Source organism: Phyllobates terribilis, unplaced genomic scaffold (genome assembly GCF_046119375.1).
Source record: "Phyllobates terribilis strain yellow unplaced genomic scaffold, ASM4611937v1 Scaffold_8__6_contigs__length_399053987, whole genome shotgun sequence".
NCBI lineage: Eukaryota > Metazoa > Chordata > Amphibia > Anura > Dendrobatidae > Phyllobates > Phyllobates terribilis.
Window position 1 is genome coordinate 57,781,181 of NW_027362768.1, and position 21,993 is coordinate 57,803,173.

A 21,993-nucleotide genomic window follows, 5' to 3' on the forward strand; every position below is an offset into this window, starting at 1 on the left:
TTGAAAAAGGTGCAAAGCCACCCAGGTACACACCAATCCTATGTATAGCCACAAAAAGATTGGAGGCAGCACACAAACAAATGATGAAAAATTATCTTTTAATGGCCCATGTGGCTGTAGCAACGTTTCGGTCCAAAATTGTGGACCTTTCTCAAGCTTGAGAACATGAAATTAAAGTTAATAATATTACTTTCATTACAAAATCTTCAGCTTTAGGGCTCGTGCAGACCACTGTATTTTCAGTTTGATCCTACAAAACCTCGGATCGCACTTGGACCAATGTTATTCTCTGGGGTCGTGCACATGTCCAATCATGCTCGACTTGCATCCAATATTTGGATCGCATGTGCAAATAAATGGGTCTGTGAAAAAAATGGACCACACTCTGAATCCCGGGGTGGTCCGATTTTCATGGACTGATTGAATAGAGAATTTTTTTTTCCATTTTCTCCATATCCGAGAAAATCAGATCACACTTTGATCAAACTCTTATCAAAGTTTGATCAGAGTATGATTAACATAATCAGCCTGATTCTCTTGGATGAGAGAAAATACAGTTGTGTGACCCTAGTTTTTCTCATATTAGTTGTTACAAAAATGAATACACCCCACATCAAAAACTATTAAATCTAGTATTTTGTATGACCTCTGTGATTTTTCAGGACATCACCAAGTCTTCTAGCCATGGAATGAACATTGGCGACATATTGCAACATTTATTTTTTTCCATTCTTTAAGAACGACCTCTATTAGAGCCTGGATGCTGGATGGAGACTGATGCCCAACTTGTCTCTTCAGAATTGCTCATACCTGTTCGATTGGGTGCAAATCTGGAGACCTACTTGGCAATTGAATCACTGTCACATCTGCCAAGGGCACAGAGTGATGGTAGTATCTTCTATTTCAATATAGAGCAGTCTGTGAATTATGATACCATTAATGAAATATAGCTTCCTGACACCAGCAACACTCATGCAGCCTCACATGCGGACACTGCCACCACCATGTTTCACTGTAGGCACCATGCATTTTTCTAAATTCACTTTTTTTTTTATCTTCATCTTTCGTAGCTCCCCTCAGCTGATTTATTACCACCTATACTTCTCAACTGGTGCATATTAATGTTAGATAACGCAGAATGATTCACACCTAAGGATACTAGCGAGGTTAAATCGCCACCAATATAAATTCATAGACGAACATAGCGATCAAACACCCAAAATATATTTCTCAATAAAAAAGACAAATTTTATTATATCCATGTAAAATGCAAAATGCAATACAAATGATTGACAGAAATGGTGCAGATACATGCACTATAAAAAATTCATCGTAATATAGGACCAACGGGGTCCGTTCTGTAAAAACCACAATGGCTCAGTGGCCATGTGCACTAACATTGAGTGACCCACACAGCAGTATTAAGGTCCAGATAAATGTACATGTATGGAGGTTAAGGTGTCCAGGAAATTAGTCCTAGTCTATAGTGGTAGGTGCATTAAATAATCGCCAGGTAGTTATGCATTCAACTAACCACAAGAAATAAAGGACCATAGAGTGTGGGAGCTCACAGAAGGGCCACGCGTCCACCCCAACGCGCCGAAACATGCACATGGGAGCGATTCAAACATATCACCAAGCAGCTGTAAATACTTGGAGCTCGGCCCGAGCATACTCGGCGAAAGGGTTAACAGAACATACTCGCTCATCACTATTAGCCAGTCCTCATAGAAGGGTAGGACACTGCGCGGCAAGTGCGCGTGCCTGGGCTTTCATGAATGGAGACTGACCTCACACATACAGCAAGGTCATCCGTTTACATATATAGGCATTGCATTAAAATAATCTCTGGAGGCAGACTCTTGGGAAGATCTCTGTCCCGCCCTGAGATCTTAACACCTCATTTATATATAAGAATTTGGATTTCTCTGGAATAAGTCAGCACATGGCAGATATCAAGGTATCGTCTTACTCAGCTTAGTAGGGATGATCATTCTGACAGGTTTCTTTTAAATATAAAGTCTGATAACCCATGCCAAATACTTCTCAGAATTTAGACTTTGCTACAGATGAAAATTTACAAAGCAGGAAAGACCTTTTTGTGATATATACCATATCCAAGAATATGCCATAAATGTATAGTAGATGTGAGTGTCTCCAATGAGACCTGCATCTGTCTCTAATATGGGGCCCGTTACGTGCTGCTGTCAGTGAAGAGGTGGTTGCAATTGCCATAAAAATGAATAGGCGTTTCCACCACCTGCTGACAATGTCAGAGTGCCATTCTCAAGAAAGGTGCCGGTCTCTTTGGTTGGACCCACATCTACTGTACATTTCTGGCCTAGCCTCTGGATATGCCATACATGTGCAAGATGAGAATACTGGGTTTAGCTCAGAGAACACAGTTTAGCCTGAATACAAATTGTACAATTATACATTTGTGTAGTATACTCTCTTTGTTTCAACTTATCCTTTTAAAGAATTTTTCCAGGATAAACTTTTTTGTAAGATAATAATAATAATAAACGTTTTATTTAGTAAAATTACTCACCCTCCCCAGGTTCAGTGCCGGCTCACAGCTGCTCTGGTCTTTATTCACAGACTGCAGCGACCTGGGGAGGGTGAGTAACAGCTGTGTTTTCTCATATTATACCTACATACAAATTTTCTCAAATAAAAGCTTTATTCTGGAATGTTATGTCCCTTTGTCTGCTTGCTTAGTGGAGGAGAACACTCTTGCTTCCATTCATATAAGACATGCTTCCTTTATCGTGCTCTCCCTGACAGTAATGAGTGTGGGGAGAGACACAGAGTCAGTAGATGCCCAGCTACACAACACTGAGAAGACGTAACTCCAAATAGTCCCTGTTATTTCAATAAACTTATTCTCATCTGATGTAAATACTATTACTGGCAAAACTGCAAAGCCGAAAAATTACTCAATAGTGCCGGCAACTAGTTACCTCTCTTCTGTCTAACCTGCTGGCCACTGCCTCTTGTGTAATCTGTCTCCAGTAGCAGAGGCTCCAGAACAGATTACCGGAAATTGGGACGGGTCTCTGTCTCCTTCGTTCTCCCATCTGGAAAACTGTGTAAAGGCTTAAAGGGGTATTCCCATCTTCAAGATTCTGTCCCAATATGTAGTAGATGTAATAATAATATTAGCAAATACCTCCAGTTAGAAATGTAGTATAGTTCCCCTGATAACCTATGTCTTTTACCTCACTTGCAGGCCATTTCTGTAGCTTAGGTATCCATGTTATGACCACTAACTAATAACTGTCACAATATGAGTGGTCATAACCATGGATACCAAACTACTATAATGGCCTTAACATGGGGTAAGCAACAGGTTATCAGGAGAACTATACTACATTTCTAATTGGAGGTATTTGCTAATATTATTATTATTACACGTATTACATATTAGGATAGGATCTTGGAGATGGGAATACACCATACGCTGGATAATGGTCATTCCTGTAGTGCTGGCTAAATACCATTGACGAGAAATTCATCCTCTCAAAAGGCCTGGGTGGCAAGTTACAGAGCGTAAGAATTGGGACTAAAAGCCGTTTTAACTTGGGATGTGGGCAGCAAGGCCATGATTCTATTTGTTGTTTAGGCGAAATGACAACACCTTAACAGATTGACTTACAACTGAAACATGCTCTGATTTGACATATAATTCTTTATTTTTAATAAACTTTGTAAATAGGTTATAGGTATGGTCAAATTGGGTGGATTTTACTAGTGTGAAATCATTACGCTTAACATCATTGTGGATGACATCTAACCAAATGTCATCCATGTACTGTCAGTAAACGTCAACACCAAAATTGACATGCGGTGCTCATTTTAAAGCTACAGCGTGTCAATATGTGCTGTGAATTTTCACCATCAATTAACCCGATTTCAACAAGTGGGGTAAAATTTGTGGTGGTAATACCATAGGAAAAAGCACTACAGAATTCTAATATAATTCACATTTACTTTGCAAATGACATCTCATGTGGACGTCCCTAATTTGTTCTCACGTTGTCTTACCATCTTTATCTACCTTTTGTATTTTTGCTCTGAGATGGCAGTTTCCTGAGTGTTCATACGCCACTAAATAAGTATTAGATGACAGTTGCCTATATCAAGTTTTTCTGTTATACTGGGTCCGTAGTTTTTCAATGAACGTTATTTGTATGTTGTTAAGGTCCAAGAAATTCTACTTTGTGGCGTGCTCGCTTTCCTTTCATAAAATGATTCAAATAAGATGTAAAAATAGATAAAGGAAGGAATTTAATCTAATCTATGTTACTTTTTTTTTGTATAGAAAAAATCCAGGTTTGTTGCACAGTCCAGTCCTCAGAGCATGTCTGCAAACATTGTTGTAACATCAGTAAGTAACCTGCAGTGCTAGTAACAATCCCCTCCTAAATTACAGAATGTGGTAGATAGATGAATGTATGCATGTGCCATCATTAGGAGAATGTCCAGTGCTCCAGCTATCAAGTCACTTAGTGTTCAAGTTCCCTATTGGCTCAGAGAATTACCAAAAAAACAAAAACATGTTAACTCGTTAAGAAACAAATTCTACCCATACCCCCCAGCTTTTCCTATTACTTATATAAAATTGTAAATATTATAAAATAACTATTTAGTACCCACTTGTCCGTAACAACTTGTCCCTCACACGTGGTGAATGCTGGAAAAAAAACACAAAAATGCTGTTTTTGGTCTTCTCATCTTACAAGAAAAAAAAGGAATAAAAAGCGAGCAAAAAATCATATGCTTCCTGCAAAAAACATTCCTTCACACGTCTTATTAAAAGCAGTAAACACTGCAATAAGTCAGCAAAAATACTAATGCATGGCCTCCTAGCTCTGCCTAGTGACTAACATTCACCTATGTCCACTCCAGATTTCTCCCCTTCAGCCTCCAATAGTCTCTCTACTCCTTACCAGACATCTCCTCCATCTTTGGTGCCTTCAAAACCACCCTGAAAACCCTCCTGTTCAAATAAGCAAGCCTTCAACCTAGTATCACCCTGCTGCCTCCTCACTGGCATGTGAGCAGGTTCTAGCCTCATCTTCTGCAATCTTAGGCTGTGTGCCCACGGTCCGGAGCCGCTGCGGGTTTGAAGCTGCGGACTTATGCCGGACCTAATCTCTGAGGAAAGTCCGCAGGTAAAAAAAAAATAAAAAAGGCACTGTTCATTTGCATATGTGCCTGCGGATCCTCCACAGCGTCGGGGCGGCAGGCTGGGATGCGTCGTAGGCATATAGCCTTACCAATTCCCTGGCAAATTGTAAGCCCTTGTGGACAGGGCCCTCTCTTCATATGTACCCAGGCTAGGACCGGTCCACGGGGAATCTGGTGAATTCCCCAGTGGGCTTCTGTGCTGGAGTGGCCCGCACCTCCATATATCAGCAGTGGTTCACACAATACACTTGATTTACTGTGTACAGACAAAGGAAGCATCTGCTCATTCATTTAAACAACTATCAAGTTTATTATTTTATGAAGCAAAGATACATGTGTGACTGAGGATAATGTAATATTTGCATATAGAAGAATAGTGGACCCCAGGAGTCAATGTTATTGGTGGGCCTTGGCACTGCAGTCCAACACTGTATGTATGCACCAGTCTTGTATTGCTGGATTTAGTGTGTAGCGTGCTGTAAACCCTGTTCACAGCTTTTCATGTGTACAGCACACTAAACTTAAGAGTGCTTTAAAAGACAAACAATAATAAGAAAATCCAAAAGATATGAGATAAAACCGGGGATAGTAAGGGACACATTTTGCAGGTTAGTGCAGAGATAGTTTTGGACATCAGTATGACCGCTTGTATACATGGTTATTTATGCCACTAAATGCACAAGTAGTGGAATTCTACAAGCATGTTCCCATCACGTGTAAAATCCTATTATTGCCATTAAGTTAAAGAATAGCAACATTTTCAGACATCCTAATTTATAGGTTTGTGTCATACGTGGTATACGTTTTCTTGTGTCTTTTTTATATTGTGATGCTTGTTTCTTAATCACTGCAGAATTCTGTTAATCGTTCCACGGCATTGGTTCAAGCCTGCAAATCTTCTCTAAGTATTCAAGGAGTTGTCAAATGTAGAGGGCATGTTAGCACCAACAAGCCAAAAGTCAAAGATGCTCTACAGGTACCATGTGGTTTCTTCAATAGCTCGCATAGAATACATGGTCAGATACGTGTGGATGATTGAACACCATCCATTCAGATGTCTAGAAAAAGTAAAATCTATCACACCGGAGAACTTGTCTTCACTGTTCCAGAATTAGGTGGCACTTTCCAGCACTCCATTAAAGAAGCACTCCTCCTCTCATCAAACTTTTTATCCTCTTAATATATTTTCACTTTTTGTTTCATTGCTGCCACTTGGTAAATTCTAAAAAGTTCATTTTTTTTCTCATTAAAGTACACTCTGCACCTCATCTTGACTGAAAAAAACAGATATGTAGACATTTCTGCAAATTTGTTAAAAAATAAAAACTGAAATATCACATGGTCATAAGTATTCAAACCCTTTGCTCAGACACTCATATTTAAGTCACATGCTGTCCATTTCCTTGTGATCCTCCTTGAGATGATTCTACTCCTTCATTGGAGTCGAGCTGTGTTTAATTAAACTGATAGGACTTTATTTGGAAAGGCACCCACCTGTCTATATAAGACCTCACACCTCACAGTGCATGTCAGACCAAATGAGAATCATGAGCTCAAAGGAACTGCCCAAGGAGCTCAGAGACAGAATTGTGTCAGGGCACAGATCTGGCCAAGGTTACAAAAAAATTCTGCATTACTCAAGGTTCCTAAGAGCACTGTGGCCTCCATAAATCTTAAATGTAAGAAGTTTGGGACCACCAGAAGTCTTCCTAGACCTGGCCGTCCAGCCAAACTGAGCAATCGTGGGAGAAGAGCCTTGGTGAGAGAGGTAAAGAAGAACCCCAAGATCACTGTGGCTGAGCTCCAGAGATGCAGTAGGGAGATGGGATAAAGTTTCACAAAGTCAACTATTACTGCAGCCCTCCACCAGTCGGGCCTTAATGGCAGAGTGGCCCAACGGAAGGCTCTCCTCTGCAAGACATATGAAAGCCCGCATAGAGATTGCTCAAAAACACATGAAGGACTTCCAGACTATGAGAAATAAGATTCTCTGGTCTGATGAGACAAAGATAGAACTTTTTGGTGATAATTCTTAGTGGTATGTGTGGAGAAAACCAGCCACTGCTCATCACCTGCCCAATACAATCCCAACAGTGAAACATGGTGGTGGCAGCATCATGCTATTGGGGTGTTTTTCAGCTGCAGGGACAGGATGACTGGTTGCAATTGAAGGAAACATGAATGCAGCCAAGTACAGAGATATCCTGGATGAAAACGTCTTCCAGAGTGCTCTGGATCTCAGACTTGGCCGAAGGTTCACCTTCCAACAAGACAATGACCCTAAGCACACAGCTAAAATAACAAAGGAGTGGCTTCAGAACAACTCTGTGACCATTCTTGACTGGCCCAGCCAGAGCCCTAACCTAAACCCTATTGAGCATCTCTGGAGAGACCTGAAAATGGCTGTCCTCCAACGTTCACCATCCAACCTGACGGGACTGGAGAGGATCTGCAAGTGAGAATGGCAGAGGATCCCCAAATCCAGGTGTGAAAAACTTGTTGCATCATTCCTAAGAAGACTCATGGCTGTACTAGCTCAAAAGGGTGCTTCTACTCAATACTGAGCAAAGGGTCTGAATACTTATGACCGTGTGATATTTCATTTTTTCTTTTTTAATAAATTTGCAAAAATTTCTACATTTCTGTGTTTTTTTCAGTCAAGATGGAGTGCAGAGTGTACTTTAATGAGAATGAACTTTTTAGAATTTACCAATGGCTGCAATGAAACAAAGAGTGAAAAATGTAAAGGGGTCTGAATACTTTCCGTAACCACTGTATATTGCACTGTGTACTTAAAAATTGCTCAGTTTGCCTTTCTACTCAGTTAAAGGGAACCTGTCAGCTGATACATGGTGCCCAAACTGTGGGCAGCATGTATTAGTCACTGGCTGTAATATCCCAGCCATGTATGGTTTGTCTCTGAAACTAACGTTAGCTGTTGGGCTCATATACTTTGGCCAATTTATGTGCTAAGTACCTTCCTTCTACTGTAAATATTCCTAGAGCAAAATTTTTGCAGTTCCATTTTACCAAAATTCCATATGTACATTATGTAGCACTTATCTATTTTCATGGCAGTAATGCAGTTCCAATTGTCTAAATTTATCATTCTAGCAACCTAGAGTGCAGCTATATATTTTTTATATCGGTTTTCTTAGCTGGCACCTATTCATACTAGTTAGGAGCTGCTTGTCAGTTTTTTCTATTTGTCTCACACAGTGTTTGGTGTCTTTCAGACGTTCGGGTATTTACTGGTTTTTACAGTACCAGAGATATGTGTCCATGTGCACCTGTGTGGCATACTTGTGGCAACCGTATGCCGCATTAGTAGCACACGTACCAGCGCTTAAGAATCCGTGTACAGTTAGCGCTGTTCCTAAGCGCCAGGTGCTGAATGCTGCCCTCATCATTGTCCCCTGCTTGCGCTGCAATCAGCATGAGCAAGGGACAATGTTGAGAGTAGTAGTCTGTTTCCTCTGTGTCCTGATGTAAAAATAAGAATAAAATGAAAAAAATCCTTTTACTCACCTGTCCTAAGATGTCCCCCGCTGTAATCCACCTGACCACTCAAAGCAAGGAGTCGGGGAGAATGACTCGCTGATGTCATCAGTGTGGGACGTTTTGTGCCTGTGCTGCGAGAAAAAAAACGGACATGTCAGCGTGTGGAACACACGGTCCGTTGAAACGCACTGTCTCATGTGCACAGACCCATTGATTTGAATGGGTCTATACGTGTCCGTGTCTCCAGTACGTGTGGAAACGGACACCACACATGCTCAAAACAGTGACGTATGAAAGGCACCTTATTGCCAGCTCTCATCGTTGGCTCTTGTCTGCAGCACAGCACCAAATGGCTTCCACAGACAGGAGCCCACACTTGGAGTCGGCAATGACACGGAGCACAGCGGCAGCGTCCGTGCAAAGGTGTAGAGCCGTTGATTGAGTTCATTTGTGCGATGTCAAAGTGCTCAGTATGCAAATTGAGGTGAAGTGTAAAGCTGCGCTGAGCCCATGACCATGCCAAATTTGCATCAAAGCCCCATCATTTGTACACAAGATAAATATATATTTTTTGACATCTAAACTACTAATCGCAATACGACAGGTATGATTTTTATAGGGTTTTAGTCCCCTATATACCTTTTTAGTTAGCATTTTGGAGGTGACGGTCTTCATTTAAATCCATCGAAGAGGCAGCAAACAGAAATACATTGACAATAGCAGTGAGTTGTCTCTTCCTTTCTGCAATGGAAATGTTTTTTTTTCTTTCATTTGGTTTTATGTTTACGTAAACAAGAAAAAAAAATATTAAAAATTTCCTTCACGTAAAGATATGTGTCTTTGTAAATTAACAGATAAATTTCCAATAAAGACTTGCAGAAAATGTCACCTTAACTGGAACTTTTTTGTTTTTGCTAACTTGTATTTCTTAATTTTTTATAGGCAATAAAAAGAGATCTTCTCGATACCATTTCGGACCGTTGTGAAATAATGTTTGAGGATGTTATCCTTAATGGATCCCAACATGGTAAGTAGCAACATTTACCATCAATAAAGGAGGATTTTTGACACTTAATGTAAAATCGTTTTCTCATAGCCTTCATTCGGTGACACAGAAGCAGCGGGTTATATGCTGCCACCTGCAGGCTAACACAAAGAACACATCTTAGAGCGCTGACAGATGGCCGTATTTCACGTGCGAGGATCTCGTCGCAGTGCACGGACTGGCCTGGCACCTTTCCCTACCTGAGCGAGACATATTTCTATGCAGCTGTCATGCTCCGGTCAGGAGAGCCTACGGTCAGTCCGAGGATTGCAATGCGATCCAAGCATGAGAAATATGGCCGTCTGTCTGCCCCCTTTTGAGAAGGTTGACTCCTTCTCAAAAGCCTACACCTGCCAAGCCGACACCCAACTATTCAGTTAGTGCAATAGCAGCAGGAGAAGCAAAACCAAGACCTCCCAAACAAGGAAGTGTGCGGTGTCTCCCAATGAAGGCTATGAAAAAGAGATTTTACGGTGAATACCAAAAATTCTCCTTTCTCGGTTGCTTCATTGGGAGATAAAGAAACAACGAGTCATCCTAAAATAGTCCCTGTTTAGAGAAATTAATATCAGTACTGCAGAAGGAAGGATCGCGATCCCTCAGGTTACCACCCAAGATACTTGCTGTATCTTTCTGCTAACACTTGCAACCATTGACGCAAAGGTGCTCTGCACAGATGTGGACTGAAGGATAAGTAGCGGCTCTATGAAATAGATGGCTGGAGGCATATAACCCAAGAGGCTACTAACACATAGGAGGAGTGAGCTGTACCCCGACAGGAGCACCTTAGCTCAACCTTCCACATTGGCAGATTGAAACCAGTGAGCAATCATAGTCCTAGAGGCGGTCTGACCTGTGCAAGAGCATACTGATATTACCAACAAGGCATCCAAATGTCTGCAAGGAGCTGTGAGAGACAGAGCTGCACAGCTCCGACTACATTAGAGTGTGTAAGAACTTCTCAGAGAGATGGGAGGCAAAGTGCCTAAAGGAAGGAGAACAATCTCCTTATTAAGGTGAAAGGCCGAGAAGATGATAGGGAGAAAGGAGGGTGCCAAACACAAGACCACTCTGTCCTACAGAAGGGGAGAGACAGGTGAAGGCCATCACGCAGAGCTGCACCTGATGAAAGGGATCACAAAGATGAAAAAAAATCACCGTAATGAAAGCGGTGCAGCCTCCAAACTGTGGGGACGCCCAGCGATATGGAGGGAATGCCCGGGAGATCGGGGATGTGCGCATTGTAAGGCGAGACCCGGGGACACTGAAGCCACTGCTGGACCACCAATGAAACACTACGAGCCCACAATAAAGATGTCGCAGAGGAGGCTGCAGGGAAATCCAGCACAACGCAGGACCAAAACAGGGTACATCTTTAACTGTCCTGACGAGGCTTTCTCCTGTGCTTCTGAGAGTCCTGGATCCATCTTCTGCTCCATGCAATGCGCCATGTTCTGGAAGGCAGCTAGCAGAAGTCAAAAAGCAAAGGACCTCAGGTACCTGATCGCTGACTGCATCAAGGTATAATAGTCCTGCCATCCCAATGAGAGGGATGCAGACTGACAACTATAGGCTGTGCTCTCTGTCGATTGGGGGGGTAAAACAGTGGCCCACCCAGCTCTGTTACCCAACCTAAAGGAGAACAGAGAGAGCGTTTAGTTTCTGCAAGAAAAAAGTGATATACAAATAGAGGCTTGAAAGTCGGATCTGTGTCTTCCTCCAAGTAAGGCTAATCTAAGCTGACTAGCTGGGTGTCGGCAGGCAAGGTGTAGGCTGGTAGGGAGGAGACTGCTTTTTTCTAAGATATGGCAGCATATTACTCACTGTTTCTGGGTCCCTGAATTAAGAAAAGAGGATGAACTGATTTAAATGCCCATTAACCCCATAGTGATTGGAACAATTTTTTAAAAATCTGACCACTTTCACTTTATGTAGTAATAACTCTGGAATGCTTCAACAGATCCCAGTGATTTTGAGATTGTGTTTTTTTCATGACATATTGTACTTTATGGATACTGATAAATTTAGGTTGATATGTTTTGCGTTTATTTAGAAAAATAACAGAAATTTGACAAAAAATAAAAAAAAATTGCAATTTTCAAACTTTGGTTATCGTTTTAAGCCAGCTAGTCATACCACACAAAACATTAATAAGTAACCTTTCCCTCATGTCTGCCTTACATCAGCACCATTTGTAAAGCGTTGTTTATTTTGTTAGCATTTTAGAAGGTTTAAAAATGTAGCAGCTGTTTTTTAGTTTTTCAAGGAAATTTACAAAAATTATTTTTTTTAGTGATCTATTCAGTTTTGAAGTAACTTTGGGGTCCTATATATTGGAAACAACCCGAAAGTGATACCATTTAAAAACTGCACCCCTCAACGTATTGAAAATTGCTTTCAGGTAGTTCATTAACAATTCAGGTGTTTTTCAGAAATGAATGTTAAGTGCAATGACAGGAATGAAAAAGTTTGTTTTTCCAACCTAAATTTTGATAACTTCTGAACAGGCCACTATAGCCGGCAGACTCTAGCACTGACATGGCAAACATCAGGACCACACAATCAAGATTTCAGGTTAAAATGAGGTTAAAGAGGGAGTCCCCATACTCTTAACTATTTAGATTCTGTAGTCACTATTGACAGCAGCATCTAAGGGATTAAACGGCGATAGTTGGTGCCAACACTGATAATGGCTGATGCAGCATGTTGTCAGCTATAGTGTACAGGTGACAGCTACAGCATTGTCACCAGTCAGAGGATGCTAGTGTCTTATATCACAGGTCAGTAAAAAAGAAAGCTCCTCTTTATCTATGTCGTAACTTTGATAAATCTGTGGTTATTTTGTATAGCGGTATTATGCTTCATCTTATTATTTTTTGACATTAAACCTGTTTTTGTAGAGTCTCAGAGGGAGCTCTGTCCTCTTCCTCAGCGAGTATTTATTCCCCTTCCTGGCTCAACCATAATGCTGTGTGACTATATTTTTGGAGATGAATCAGAAGATGACTTGCAGAATCGATTTCTTGAGATGCTGGATCTTGAGGTGTATTGTAAAACGTTAGTGTTTGTGGAGGAGATGAATAACCAAGACACTCATGGTATGTATCAAAGAGAAATATTGGTATTGTGTTTCTTCAGTTTCCGGCAGTTTCCCAACATGTAAAATAGATTTTTAATCTGGGATAGCTCTGTCTATGTAAATTTCTTACCAATACAGTCACACCTAGTATCATTTTTACTCAAGGGTATGTGCACATTCAGTCTTTTTGCTAAGTTTTTGCAACATAAAATTGAGTGGACACTCCAGGTTTTTCAGGAGGATTTGAAGAGTTTCTACTCTAAAACCGCCTCAAAAAATTCTGTCTGCACATAATCTAATGGCATAAATGTTGGTTTGACCGGTTTTGTAGCCAGAAGATGGATGAATCTAACTCAGTGAAGCTTCTCATTGTTTTACCACAGATCTCATCAATATGTGTGGTTCCTATTTCCTATGGGCTCACAGCTGATGTCCGCCCCTACATTCTTGTTTACTACTAACAATTGAATGGTTTTTCAATGTTAAAGCTACTTTTATATTAAATATATTATTTCTGGCGAAGCTGTTATACATTACACTTTTATGCAGGACAATGTTGTAAATGTCACTGTATGCCAGTTTTGAGCAGCCATTTTTGAGTGATCGGTAGCTCACGGTGGCACGGGGCTGAACCCCAAGCAGAATCGGCTGTATGCACAGTGACTTATAGGCTGTAGATGCATTTTTTCGCTTTTGCAAGATAGATTTTTTGGCTCCTGACATGTCTGTTTCAGAAGGTCAACTGTATCTTTTCTCATAAATAAGTCTTATTCCTCTGTGAGTCATCTTAATCAATTCAGTAAATTGACAACTGGGCCTTACAAGTTGTAGGTGTGTCCCTGTAGACTCTGACATTGTGCAATCAGCGCTGACTATACCAGGCTGTGAAAGGACGCTCTCTTTGACAAGTGGAATGGTAACACCTAGTTGTAAATTCAGTTGTAAAAATGCATTTTTAGGCCGGACAATGCTTCAGAATTGTTATTTCATTGGAAATGCAAGCAGTTAGTAAAACAAGCCTTCAGATTAGTGACATGTCCTCTTTAATGATAAAATGTGGCTGCAGAGAAGCAGAACGTGACAGATGACCTCCTTGCTTAGTTACCTGATTGGCTTACACTCTACAATCTCATTGCAGGATCTGAGACATTCAGTTTGCCCTCTAGAAGGTCAGAATGGCTCTCACAAGTTATGGCAATGTCTCATGTAGAGCTGAAGTCGATACTTTATTTCAGGGTACAGCATCTTGTATAGAGCTGATACATTATCTCGGGATGCAGCGTCGTATAGTGCTGAAGCTCATACATTATCTCAGGGTGCAGCGTCGTATAGTGCTGAAGCTCATACATTATCTCGGGATGCAGCGTCGTATAGTGCTGAAGCTCATACATTATCTCAGGGTGCAGCGTCGTATAGTGCTGAAGCTCATACATTATCTCAGGGTGCAGCGTCGTATAGTGCTGAAGCTCATACATTATCTCAGGGTGCAGCGTCGTATAGTGCTGAAGCTCATACATTATCTCAGGGTGCAGCGTCGTATAGTGCTGAAGCTCATACATTATCTCAGGGTGCAGCGTCGTATAGTGCTGAAGCTCATACATTATCTCAGGGTGCAGCGTCGTATAGTGCTGAAGGTCATACATGATCTCGGGATGCAGCGTCGTATAGTGCTGAAGGTCATACATTATCTCAGGGTGCAGCGTCGTATAGTGCTGAAGCTCATACATTATCTCAGGGTGCAGCGTCGTATAATGCTGAAGCTCATACATTATCTCAGGGTGCAGCGTCGTATAGTGCTGAAGCTCATACATTATCTCAGGGTGCAGCGTCGTATAGTGCTGAAGCTCATACATTATCTCAGGGTGCAGCGTCGTATAGTGCTGAAGCTCATACATTATCTCAGGGTGCAGCGCAGGGGCGGAACTACCGCCCGTGCAGCCGGTTCATTGAACGGGGGCCCCGAGGGAGAGGGGGCCCCTCCAGCAGGGCCGCCATCAGGGCATGACTGCCCTGACTCCAGTATGGGGCCCGGCCGGTAGGGGCCCCCTCGGGGGCCCCCCTCTTGTGCGTCTCTCTCCGGGGCCCCATGCTATGCGCCGGGTCCGGGACATTTCAGCGCTGAGCTGCGCTGTTGCAGCAGCGCCTTGATGATTCCCCTGACTTCCGGTCATGTGACGGTGCCGTCACATGGCCGGAAGTCAGGAGAACCTGCTGTCAGCGATTTGGACGAGCGCCAGGATTCTGCAGGGATCGAATGGGGGTAAGTATAACAAGTTTTATTTTTTTTAAAATACAATTAACTAGGAGTGGAGAGATGGGAGAAGCACATGTGTGTGTGTGTGTGGGGGGGGGGGAGATGGGAGATGCACATGTGTGTGTGTGTGTGGGGGGAGATGGGAGATGCACATGTGTGTGTGTGTGTGTGTGGGGGGGGGGAGATGGGAGATGCACATGTGTGTGTGTGTGGGGGGGGGAGATGGGAGATGCACATGTGTGTGTGTGTGGGGGGGAGATGGGAGATGCACATGTGTGTGTGTGTGGGGGGGGAGATGGGAGATGCACATGTGTGTGTGTGTGTGGGGGGGGAGATGGGAGATGTGTGTGTGTGTGGGGGGGGAGATGGGAGATGCACGTGTGTGTGTGGGGGGGGGAGATGGGAGATGCACGTGTGTGTGTGGGGGGGGGAGATGGGAGATGCACGTGTGTGTGTGGGGGGGGAGATGGGAGATGCACATGTGTGTGGGGGGGGGAGATGGGAGATGCACATGTGTGTGGGGGGGAGATGGGAGATGCACATGTGTGTGTGGTGGGGGGGGGAGATGGGAGATGCACGTGTGTGTGTGGGGGGGGAGATGGGAGATGCACATGTGTGTGTGTGGGGGGGGAGATGGGAGATGCACGTGTGTGTGTGGGGGGGAGATGGGAGATGCACATGTGTGTGTGTGGGGGGGGAGATGGGAGATGCACATGTGTGTGTGTGGGGGGGGAGATGGGAGATGCACATGTGTGTGTGGGGGGGGGGAGATGGGAGATGCACGTGTGTGTGTGTGGGGGGGGAGATGGGAGATGCACATGTGTGTGTGTGGGGGGGGAGATGGGAGATGCACGTGTGTGTGTGTGGGGGGGGAGATGGGAGATGCACATGTGTGTGTGTGTGTGTGGGGGGGGGGAGATGGGAGATGCACATGTGTGTGTGTGTGTGGGGGGGGAGATGGGAGATGCACATGTGTGTGTGTGTGTGGGGGGGGAGATGGGAGATGCACATGTGTGTGTGTGGGGGGGGAGATGGGAGATGCACGTGTGTGTGGGGGGGGAGATGGGAGATGCGCGTGTGTGTGTGTGGGGGGGGAGATGGGAGATGCACGTGTGTGTGTGTGGGGGGGGAGATGGGAGATGCACGTGTGTGTGTGTGGGGGGGGGAGATGGGAGATGCACGTGTGTGTGTGTGGGGGGGGAGATGGGAGATGCACATGTGTGTGTGTGTGGGGGGGGGGAGATGGGAGATGCACATGTGTGTGTGTGTGGGGGGGGGGAGATGGGAGATGCACATGTGTGTGTGTGTGTGGGGGGGGAGATGGGAGATGCACATGTGTGTGTGTGTGTGGGGGGGGAGATGGGAGATGCACATGTGTGTGTGTGTGGGGGGGGAGATGGGAGATGCACATGTGTGTGTGTGGGGGGGGGAGATGGGAGATGCACATGTGTGTGTGTGGGGGGGGAGATGGGAGATGCACGTGTGTGTGTGTGGGGGGGGGAGATGGGAGATGCACATGTGTGTGTGTGTGGGGGGGGGGAGATGGGAGATGCACATGTGTGTGTGTGGGGGGGGGGAGATGGGAGATGCACATGTGTGTGTGTGTGGGGGGGGAGATGGGAGATGCACATGTGTGTGTGTGGGGGGGGAGATGGGAGATGCACATGTGTGTGTGTGTGTGGGGGGGGAGATGGGAGATGCACATGTGTGTGTGTGGGGGGGGAGATGGGAGATGCACATGTGTGTGGGGGGGGGAGATGGGAGATGCACGTGTGTGTGTGGGGGGGGGAGATGGGAGATGCACATGTGTGTGGGGGGGGAGATGGGAGATGCACGTGTGTGTGTGGGGGGGAGATGGGAGATGCACATGTGTGTGGGGGGGGAGATGGGAGATGCACATGTGTGGGGGGGGAGATGGGAGATGCACATGTGTGTGGTGGGCGGGGAGATGGGAGATGCACATGTGTGTGGTGGGGGGGGGAGATGGGAGATGCACATGTGTGTGGTGGGGGGGGAGATGGGAGATGCACATGTGTGTGGTGGGGGGGGAGATGGGAGGGGCACATGTGGTGGAGGGGGATGAGAGAGGGGCACATGTGGGGGGGAGGGGGATGAGAGAGGGGCACATGTGGGGGGGAGGGGGATGAGAGAGGGGCACATGTGGGGGGGAGGGGGATGAGAGAGGGGCACATGTGGGGGGGAGGGGGATGAGAGAGGGGCACATGTGGGGGGGAGGGGGATGAGAGAGGGGCACATGTGGGGGGGAGGGGGATGAGAGAGGGGCACATGTGGGGGGGAGGGGGATGAGAGAGGGGCACATGTGGGGGGGAGGGGGATGAGAGAGGGGCACATGTGGGGGGGAGGGGGATGAGAGAGGGGCACATGTGGGGGGGAGGGGGATGAGAGAGGGGCACATGTGGGGGGGAGGGGGATGAGAGAGGGGCACATGTGGGGGGGAGGGGGATGAGAGAGGGGCACATGTGGGGGGGAGGGGGATGAGAGAGGGGCACATGTGGGGGGGAGGGGGATGAGAGAGGGGCACATGTGGGGGGGAGGGGGATGAGAGAGGGGCACATGTGGGGGGGAGGGGGATGAGAGAGGGGCACATAAATGATGATGGGGTGGGGAGAGCACGGACATGATATAATGAATTGGGGCAGGGGGTGCATGTAAATATTGAATGCGGGGAGCAGGAAGTATAGAGTAGGGGGCGTTGCGGATGCAGGAGTGTGACTGGTAACAAATTGGCGGAAAGAGTAGAGGTTCTAATTAAATTATATATTAAGTGCCTATTTACAGTTAATGGGGGCACAGTGGTGGATTACAATTTATATTTGGAATGGTAGGTTGCCTAATAACTAACCATATATTGATGGTGGATGCACGTCTGTATTCAGCTGCGTAATGTAGAAGTTGGGGAATGTGCTCTAGATAACTGTGTTATTTTATGCAGAGACGAGTGATGGCGGTCTGTGCTGGATGAAGGAGAAAAGCGAAGATGAAGGACTTCACCTAGAGACGTCACCGGTGAGTCAGTCTATTACATGTACACTGTGTATAATGTCACTGGTGATCACTGTATTACCTGTACACTGACACTATATACAGAGCTCCTGTGTATAATGTCACTGGTGATCACTGTATTACCTGTACACTGACACTATATACAGAGCTCCTGTGTATAATTTCACTGGTGATCACTGTATTACCTGTACACTGACACTATGTACAGAGCTCCTGTGTATAATGTCACTGGTGATCCCTGTATTACCTGTACACTGACACTATATACAGAGCTCCTGTGTATAATGTCACTGATGATCACTGTATTACCTGTACACTATATACAGAGCTCCTGTGTATAATGTCACTGTATTACCTGTACACTGACACTATATACAGAGCTCCTGTGTATAATTTCACTGGTGATCACTAGATTACCTGGACACTTACGTTATACATACCATGTATAGAGCTCCCGTGTATAATGACACTTATGGTAATATTAGTAATGTGGTGGTAATATTAGTAATGTAGTGGTAATATGTGGTCTGGTCATGGTGTGGCAGTTTTTCTCCCTTCTGTGTGGTATTATTCGGTCACTATGTTGTGGTAATATGTGGTCTGGTCATGGTGTGGCGGTATTCCCTGTATGTGGTATTATTGGTCATTTAAAAAAAAAATGTATATGACACATTCCCTTAAAGAAAACTAAATAAAAATATATCTAAAAAGAGTATTGGATATTTTAAGAAAATTTTAATAGGTTAGAGTAGGGCCCGCCCAGAAGAGTCTACCTTATCGTGGTGGCGGCTTTAAAAATCTTTTGGCCAAAACAAAAGCTGATGGCTATGTATGTGGCGCCGTCACATGGCCGAACGTCAGGAGAACCTGGTGGCAGCGACGTGGACGAGCGCCAGGATTCTGCAGGGATTGCATGGGGGTAAGTATAACAAGTTTTATTTTTTTTAAATACAATTAATTAACTAGGAGTGGGGGGAATCAGAGATGCACATGGGGGGGGATGAGAGATGCACATGGGGGGGGGATGAGAGATGCACATGGGGGGGGGGATGAGAGATGCACATGGGGGGGATGAGAGATGCACGGAGGGGGATGAGAGATGCACATGGGGGGGATGAGAGATGCACGGGGGGTGAGAGCTGCACATGGGTGGGATGAGAGCTGCACATGGGGGGGTGAGAGATGCACATGGGGGGTTATGTTTACATAACTTTGTTGCCTTATGAAGGGCAGGGGGGGCCCCCCAAAATTTCTTGCACAGGGGCCCACTACAGTCTGTGTCCGCCCCTGGTGCAGCGTCGTATAGTGCTGAAGCTCATACATTATCTCAGGGTGCAGCGTCGTATAGTGCTGAAGCTCATACATTATCTCAGGGTGCAGCGTCGTATAGTGCTGAAGCTCATACATTATCTCAGGGTGCAGCGTCGTATAGTGCTGAAGCTCATACATTATCTCGGTGCAGCGTCGTATAGTGCTGAAGCTCATACATTATCTCGGGGTGCAGCTTCTCGTATAGAGCTGAAGCTCATACGTTATCTCGGGGTGCGGCATCTTGTATACAGCTGAACATGATACTTTATCTCGGGGTGCGGGGTCTTGTATGCAGCTGAACATGAGTCTTTATCTCGGGGTGCGGCGTCTTGTATGCAGTTGAATGATACTTTATCTCGGGGTGTGGCGTCTTGTATGCAGCTGAACATGATTCTTTATCTTGGGGTGTGGCGTCTTGTATGCAGTTGAATGATACTTTATCTCGGGGTGCGGCGTCTTGTATGCAGCTGAACATGATTCTTTATCTCGGGGTGTGGCGTCTTGTATGCAGCTGAACATGATTCTTTATCTCGGGGTGTGGCGTCTTGTATGCAGTTGAATGATACTTTATCTCGGGGTGTGGCGTCTTGTATGCAGCTGAACATGATTCTTTATCTCGGGGTGTGGCGTCTTGTATACAGCTGAACATGATACTTTATCTCTGGGTGCGGCGATGCAACAATATTTTATTCCTTACATCCATGGTTTTACAACAATTCCAGGTAAAATGGCCAAAATACAATGCTCTCAGTCCACAAGTTCCCAACCCGGGATTCCACTGCCTTTGTACCAGGCGATACTCACTGTCTCCCAATTTATGGTTGGCCCACAGATTTCTTATCTCCTGGCAGTATAGTCTGTAATCTGTCTGTGAATGCTCAGACAGAAGACTCATCAATAGAGGCACTGATCTTTATTTCTTCATATAAATTTTATTACCAATGGTGGAGATATTTATTAGAAGTACCCTTCCATCTCCTGTCCTTGGTCTATTTACAACCATGTGATATATCGTTCATTTATTGATGTGCACAGTAAACAGGGCCATAGACTAACTTTATATATGCCTCTATATACTCCCAGCCGTCCGTTACCATGGATGCCTGGCGGCGCCTAGACTGCATCCCAGTACTTCTTGCCCCATGTCCTTGGCTTTGACGCATGTACCTATTGCAGCTTTATCCGACTATACTGGGTGTGTACTACTTGTAACACCAATGAGTTACGGATCCATCAGCCGCAGAGAGTTTGCGCCTGGGCGGATGGCTGGAGTACCAATTACTTCTGGTCCCGGCTCTGACGTATGCTCTGACTTCACCTTACCTGGCTGCACTTGGTGCGTTCCTCCTTGAAGCGCTCTGTGATTCTCAGTCCCAGTAGCCTGTGCAGTTGGCCGGAGCACCAATTACTTCTTGTCCTATTCTTCGGGTCGGTGCGATTACAGCGATACCAGAATCATATCAGGTTTTCATGATTGACAGCTGTCACACACTAAAAAACGCTTGTTTTTGCAAAGACTAGTTTTTACATTGCCATATTTTGAGAGCTATAATTTTTCCATATTTCGGCCGACAGAGTCATGTGACAGCTTGTTTTTTGCAGGACAAGTTAACTTTTTCATTGGTAGCATTTTCGGGCACGTGACATTTTTTGAATGCTTTCTATTCCGATTTTTGGGAAGCAGAATAAACAAAAACCAACAATTCAGGAATTGTGTTTTTCTTATTTTTATTTTATTTTTTTTTATGCCGTTCCGCGTGTGGTAAAATTGATAAGGCAGCTTTATTCTTCGGGTCAGTACGTTTACAGCGGTACCACATTTATATATTTTTTTTTGTTTTGCCTCTTTTACACAATAAAAACTTTTTTATAGAAAATTATTTTTTTGTATCGCTTTATTCTGAGAGCTATAACTTTTTTTTATTTTTTGGCTGATGGAGCTTGTTTTTGCAGGACAAGATAAAATTTTCGGCTGTACCATTTGTTTGGTGGTAAAATGATAAAGCATCGTTTTTTGTTTCTTTTTTTTTTTTTTTTTTTTACTGTGTTCACTAAAGGGGTTAACTAGTGGGACAGTTTTATAGGTCAGGTTGTTCTGGACGCGGCGATACCAAATGTGTGTACTTTCATGTTTTGGTTTTTTTTCCATAATAATACTTATTCATGGGTACAGTATATTTTTATTTTTTGGGGTTATTTTTTTTATTTTAATTTATTTATTTTACTTTCTGATACTTTTTTTACTCTTACACTTTGTCCCACTGTGGGACTTTCACTTTTTGCAGGCTGATCGCTTGCACAACATAGGGATGCAGCAGCATCTCTATGCTATGCAGCCTGTCAGCGCTGCACAGGCAGAAGTTACTTTGATCTCGCACTGCGCCTGATCAAAGTTACTTCCTGCTATCTGCTGACCCGGATGTCGTCATGACGACATCGGGTCACTGTGACAACTACCGGGACCCCGGACTGACAGCGCAAGACGACGGAGAAGAGGTGAGTAAGCGGCGCTTACCTCCCCTTGTCCTGGAATGCTGCGATCCATTTCAATCACAGCATTACAGGGGTTAATGTGCTGGAGCGGTG

The 21,993-nt window shown here is 44.5% G+C and overlaps 1 protein-coding gene across 4 annotated transcripts in view; it reads left to right on the forward strand.

The window, feature by feature from the left end:
• ODR4 (odr-4 GPCR localization factor homolog) overlaps nucleotides 1-21,993 on the forward strand; it is a 92,683-nt gene that overhangs the window by 25,764 nt on the left and 44,926 nt on the right. For 2 of the 4 annotated variants that reach the window (XM_073642982.1, XM_073642983.1), the window contains exons 9-13: nucleotides 4,325-4,390; nucleotides 6,047-6,169; nucleotides 9,637-9,721; nucleotides 12,640-12,837; nucleotides 18,026-18,099. In XM_073642982.1, coding sequence (XP_073499083.1) covers nucleotides 4,325-4,390; nucleotides 6,047-6,169; nucleotides 9,637-9,721; nucleotides 12,640-12,837; nucleotides 18,026-18,099 — 546 coding nt within the window. The remainder of the gene's footprint in view (nucleotides 1-4,324; nucleotides 4,391-6,046; nucleotides 6,170-9,636; nucleotides 9,722-12,639; nucleotides 12,838-18,025; nucleotides 18,100-21,993) is intronic. The other 2 variants (XM_073642980.1, XM_073642981.1) reach the window with 1 other exon arrangement.